Source organism: Chenopodium quinoa, unplaced genomic scaffold (genome assembly GCF_001683475.1).
Source record: "Chenopodium quinoa cultivar QQ74 unplaced genomic scaffold, ASM168347v1, whole genome shotgun sequence".
NCBI lineage: Eukaryota > Viridiplantae > Streptophyta > Magnoliopsida > Caryophyllales > Amaranthaceae > Chenopodium > Chenopodium quinoa.
In genome coordinates this window covers 2,922,167-2,928,837 of record NW_018742914.1, presented here as the reverse complement: position 1 = coordinate 2,928,837, position 6,671 = coordinate 2,922,167, and the positions used below count along the sequence as shown (strand labels likewise).

Genomic DNA, 6,671 nt, shown 5'->3' with positions numbered 1-6,671 from the left:
TCTCATAGTTCACCACGAGCTAGTTCTCTACTAAGGGTGATTGAAATTAAAAATACAAAGGAAACTTAAGTAGTCCAAAGTATAGAGACCTTAACTCCAAAACCCATCATCCAATTCCGGAGTAGTCCTAAAGATGGTCGACCTTTTTCGTGGTTGGTTGCCTTCATCATTTACAGATACATTTTTCCCGTTTAAGAATGCTGAGTACCATCTCTGAGACAGCTTAGCATACCTGGTCCGTTTTGGATCATGAAAATCAACATAGTACAGACCAAAGCTGTATTTGTAGCCGTATAACACCTCGAATAGATCCACAAATGACCAAACAAAGTACCCTTTTGTATTCGATCCATTTCTGCAAACAAATTGAGGAACACCAAGAAATCAGAAAGTTGTATGTGGATTTCGACAGACTGATGCATTGATCGATATAATTGTTGAAACCCATTGTAGTCTACTTGTGAGTGTCCCACATTGGAGAAAGAGGAGAGGTGGTTCCACTTGATAAGGTAAAGGAGCTACTCCTACTACTGTTAATTGGTTTTAGTGTGGAAGCTCGCCTATTTTAATAGGTATATGTAGTAAATCAGTAATCATAGTTGATTATGCTCAGTTATAGACAGATTGATTACTGAGGTTTAGCAGAACTGTCATCTGCATTCATACTCTACTTCCTTCGCCTTCATTTTCACATTTTGATTCAGAAAATTGATGCCTAGTATATAAATCTTACCTCACAGCGTCGAGCACACCTCCAATATGAGCTTGCAAATACTCTACTCTCGATAAATCATATACTGTGGTACGATGCTCTGTCACTTGACCTGCAGGAAATTTCATAACAAAACTCAGTTAATAAATATAGTTATGAACATATGATCAAGTAATTTGTATGAATGTCTTTAATTTTTGTAGAAAGAGAACTAATATCGAACCATATTCATATATATAAATCTTAGGATTATTGTAAACATCTTTGAAATATTCCAAAAGTCCTTGCAGAGCCCATGGTATATTTGGGAACGTAGTCTGGGAGAAAAAGGTAAAATGTATTATACGATCAATGAAAATAGCGAAATCATAACACAACTGGGTAAATATAGTTCCCTACCACTTCAGTTGGTGAATCACTTGTATAATTATAATCTGCAAAAGATGAAATTAAGATCAGCTTATACATATAATTCGATATGTAATATAGGAATTTCAGCCTATTCATCAGTCCAACAATCTCTGTGTTGTGACATTTTATTCAGTAAGATCACTATGTATAACTGATGAAATGAAATTAGTCGGTCTTATAAGACATACAGACACTTTTTATTGCCGTGTCAGCTAGATAATCCCTTGGCTCCGGGGTAAGGTTTGTGTGTGAGATCAACATAGCAGTGTAGTAATTTACTGCAATAAAGTCGAATGATCCTTTCACCAAATCCGATTGTTTTTTGGTGAAAACAGGAATCCGGAAGCCAGCATTTTCCTTCATTATTCTCGGGTAATCTCCATACATTAAGGGATGCATGAACCTGGCAATGAAACATACATCACTTAACACGCCCCGTTTAATTTGAGTCTAAACACAAAGTATTAAGCTCCATGGCATTTAACATCAGCTACATATGAAATTACCAGCCAATAGAAAATTCACGAGCTCTCTGTGTTGCAATCACATCTTCAGTCGAATCTGTTGAAGGAATATGATGGTAGGTATAGAGACTGAACCCTATTTGGCCGAGTTGTTTAGCCTGCATAAATAAACAATGTGATTGTTTTGACTTACAAATCAAAGCACAATGAAAATGTGCCTAATAATATAGCATAAAGGAAGCGAAAATGATCAAGAAAAAACCATGTATGTCTAGATTATGAAATAAATGTTTCTTTTAGTCAAACCTGATACTTCTCCTTGTAAAGTGAAGCAGCTGATGCATGAGCAAGCAACATGTTATGAGCAGCAAGATATGGCTCAGTTGTTGAGTCTCCTTTCGTGCAATTAACTCCGAAAGGGTTAGAGCATCTACCAGGAGGTGAATTACCAATATCATAACCCCCTAAAACAAATATATTGGCCTCATTGATAGTTGTCCAATAAAGAACTCTGTCCCCGAATTCTCTAAAGCAAAGATCAGCATATGCAGTGAAATCTTCTCTGTTTCAACATTTCAATATCAGAAACTCATGCCAACCACTACCCTTCCTATAGTAATAAACGTCGATCATCCAGGTAGCATTCATTGGCTACATGGAGGAAAAGGTGTAGCATCTTTAAACATGAAGTGAACACATTTTTACTAAAAGAAAACAGTTTGTAACCGAGGTAATTAAAGAAACACATACATAATCCTCACATTGATAAATCCTCCATATTCATCCTCCAACGCCTGTGGTGTATCTAAGTGCATTAATGTAACATGTGGTTGGATCCCTGCAGAATGAATAGAAACCATAACTATGCTATCCAATTCAAGTTAAAGATACATACAACAACCAATGTAATGCTCTATATTAATATGAACTTAAATATATAAGATTTTACCGTGATTGATGAGCTCATTGATTAGATTGTTGTAGTATTCCAAACCCTTGGGATTAACACGTCCTCTGCCATCTGAAAGTAATATGATAATATCAAGAAATCAACTTCAAATTAGTAGATTGATTTAATTCATCATTAACACCTTAAGGATTTGACTTTTTTACCCGGTATTAGCCTTGACCATGAGATAGAGAATCTATATGCCTCTAATCCTGTTTCTGCCATGAGTTCGGCATCTTTCTGAATAGAAAGATCAATCATCCAACACAAAAAGTTTGTCAATTATAATGCAGACACTTAAAATTAGTGTGACAATGATATTATACTCCGTAGTAATTAATAACACAGAAGACATGTAATATGGAGTAGAACTTTTGACACCTTGTAATTGTGATATGCATCAGATGTAACATCTCCAGTGCCTTGCAAATGTTTCCCTGAAATTTTCTTATTCTAGTTAAGTAATAAATTATTGCTTGCGATGTTGGAAAAAATAATTTTCAATTCAAATAAGGGCATATTCTCATTGAGTGAACTGAGCCGAGCTGAAATGAATATTTTATAAGAGAAGAAAATTAGGAGCTGAGTTGAACTGAATTTCAACGTATGAGAACAGGCCCTAAGCGTACGTTTATAATTAAATTTCTTATTCTTGTGCTTTTATAGGCTTAAATTTACTTATGAGAGCTATCTATCTTAGATTCTTTCTAGAGTAAATACCAAATTATAAACTCTGTTAATCTTTTACACTATAGTTTCAGCATGTAATGAAGAAACTCACTAGTCAACAATTAACTGCCTTGACAACAAATTTCAATGAACGTAAAATCAAAAACAATGAAATTGAGTAAAAAGTAATGGAACTGGAACTAGATTGTAAAGATGCAATATTACGAAAATGTTATTAATGACACCATAAGCATATTTATCTTCCAATTTTGGTGATCCAAGGGTGATTTAATTAGGGCATGTTCACTTCAGCTTAATTTCAATTCAGTTCACCTCAGCCCCTAATTTCCTTCTCTCATAAAATTCAGTTCAGTTTAGCTCTTAATTTTCTTCTCTCATAAAATATTTAGCTCGGTAAATATGAACATGCCCTTAATAGGTTGATTTTTTGTTCTCATTTTAGGCCATGACTCTCGCCAAATCTTAATTCAATTTGTAGTTTGACTACCAAAATTAATTTTGGCCAACATATACACTTGCTATTTTTACTACTCCCTCCGCCCCTAAATTACATTCCTTTTTCTAGCATTTATTCCTCACATAATAGAGAGAAAGAGGAATGTAATTTAGGGACGGAGGGAGTACAGAAATGTCATGCTCACTAGTTTCGTTTACAAAATTGACACTTGATTTGCATTTTTTATTTGGCAAAAGCTAACAACGGTCCCTTAAGAGTTTGGTAACATTGGAAATATTAAAGTAAAATAAATATTAATTCTATAAATTGACATGCGATTTTGACATACATTTAAACTTAAAATTAATATTTTAGGTATTATTACTTCGATAATGGGTTTTTGAACGCCCCGAACTCTCTATAGCAAGATCTTTTTGTATAGCGTCTTGTTCTTTTGAGCTTCTCAAGTAATGTAGAACAAGTGTCAACAGAGAACAAAGAGGGCTTAGCGCAACAGAACAGGGCTAAGTTGTTGGTAAATTTGTGCTCACTCTATAATAATTAATGACAAGCCACAAACATGCATGTATATGAAGTAATTGTAAAGTTAATTGCTAAGATAATAAGTAAGTAAAGGTTAAAGAAAAATACAAGAATGAGCAAAGGTATCAAAGACGCTAGCTTTCCTTCCATCTTCAAATGCTGCTCCCTCAACCTTTATAGTATCAATATATAAAATTAATTATTCAAAATTTAAAATTTAAAATAACCCACAAAATTAAAGCTAATTAATTCACTAAAATAAATTTAATTTGCTCATAACAAAATGAAAAAATAAAGTAACCTGATAAGAAGAGGTACCAGAACCAAAGATAAAATCAGTTAGGAAATCGTAACGGTTATACAATTTAGCACCAACAATAATTAATTTTGCCGCCCAAATTAAAAATAAGATAAAGTAAAGAGGAAGATGAAAGGAGTTTAACATTTTTTTTTCCTTTCTTGCTCACTCACATAGTAGCCTCCGCTTTCTCGCTCCTATCATGGCTATATATCACAAGTATTCTTGGGAATGCAACAATTTTATTAATTTAATTGGATACTGTCTCGGTTTTTTAAATACTCTCTCTTGGAATCTTGGATACTACTCCTTCTGTATTACTCCATCCGTTTTTAATTACTTGCTCCACTTTCCTTTTTCGGCCGTTTTTAAATACTTACTACATTTCCTTATTTGGAAAACTTTTACAATATTGAACTCATTTCTCTCACCTAGTGGGCCCAACAAATATCATATTTTATTAATTTCATCTTCTCTCTCCTCCAATTTCTCCACTACTTTTGTTTTTTACAATTCTTTATTCTTCCACCAACCCCACTACCTCCATATTTTATAACTTTATCTAATTTCTCCTAAAACTCCGCGCATGGAGAAATGGAGCAAGTATTTAAAAATGGAGGGAGTATAAAATAAGGGGAAAGGGAGAATAAGAGAGAGAGATGTAAAGAGGTAATTGTGTTGTCTATATTCATCCATTTCATGAGTCACCTATATATATATATACATGATAGAACATTATAACTTATATGGACAATGAAGAGTCCATTCATGAGAGGGTTAATGAGACCTAATGACATATGGAGGGTTACCAGGATGTTATTACTACCATACTTAAGGTAGTCATAAAAGAGATATTTACAAGCTATAATGGCCATCCATAATTAACATATTTTATAACACTCCCCCTTGGATGGACATTATCTAAAATAGATTTAATGCACATATATGCTACCTCATTAAAAACCTTTCCATGAAAAACCCTGTGTGAAAAAACCATGGATAAGGGAAAAAGAGTGCAGCGTGCAATTACTCCCCCTCATTATTATATCACTAAAGATCTTTGAGACGACGCAATCTAATACGATAAACTAACTTTTTAAATGTTGCTGTCGGAAGAGCCTTAATGAATAAGTCTGCTAAATTCTCACTTGAACGAATCTGCAATACATTTATATCTCCATTCTTCTGAAGATCATGAGTGAAGAAAAATTTGGGTTAGATGTGCTTTGTTCTGTCGCCTTTGATGTATCCTTTCTTAAGTTGAGCAATAGAAGATGTCTTATCCTCATATAATAAACAAAAAACTTCTTTTATATGTTGAACTACCGACCTTAACCATACACATTCACGACTAGCCTCGTGAATTGCTAAAATCTCATAATGATTGAAAGAAGTAGGTGCAATGGTTTGTTTCATGGAACGCCAAGAAATGGCGATACCACCATATGTGAACACATATCCAGTTTGTGACCGACCATTATGAGGATCAGATAAATAACCTGCATCTGAAAACCAATCAAATTTTCTTTGAACAACTTTGGGAAAAATAAACCCATATCCTTCGTACCTTGAAGGTAACGAAGTAAATGTTTAAACCTATTCCAATGTCTTCGGGTTTGACATGAACTAAACCTTGCTAATAAAATAACTGAAAATAATACGTCGGGTCGTGTATGACTTGCAAGGTACATTAGTGCTCCAATTGCACTAAGATATGATACTTCAGGACCAAGAATTTCTTCATCATTTTCCCGAGGTCGGAATAGATCTTTCTCTACTTCAAGTGATCTTACAACCATAGGGCTGCTCAATGGATGTGTTGTATCCATAAAAAATCTTTTAAGAATCTTTTCTATGTATGTTGATTGATGCACAAGGATTTCATTCTCTAGGTGCTCGATTTGTAACCCCAAGCATAATTTTGTCTTTCCTAGATCTTTCATTTCAAACTCTTTCTTTAAATAATTGACAGTCACCTAAATCTCTTAAGGGGTTCCAATGATATTCAAATCATCAACATACACCGCAATTATAAAAAAACCTAAGCCAAATTTCTTTATAAAAATACATGGGCTGATAGGATCATTCTTATAACCTTCTTTCAACAAATACTCAATTAGACGGTTATACCACATACGCCCAGATTGCAGTGGCGGATCCAAGAATTT

The 6,671-nt window shown here is 34.0% G+C and overlaps 1 protein-coding gene across 1 annotated transcript; it reads right to left on the bottom strand.

Moving 5' to 3' along the window:
• On the bottom strand, nt 1–2,761 carry LOC110728298 (beta-glucosidase 11-like). The gene is made up of 10 exons (XM_021907971.1): nt 2,701–2,761; nt 2,537–2,608; nt 2,338–2,425; nt 1,894–2,149; nt 1,630–1,745; nt 1,312–1,526; nt 1,112–1,146; nt 936–1,029; nt 734–824; nt 1–355 (listed from the first exon to the last, which is right to left on the bottom strand). The coding sequence occupies exons 1-10, from the start codon at nt 2,759–2,761 to the stop codon at nt 91–93; spliced, it is 1,293 nt and encodes a 430-aa protein (XP_021763663.1). The 3' UTR covers nt 1–90.
• Nucleotides 2,762–6,671: the final 3,910 nt, after the last annotated feature.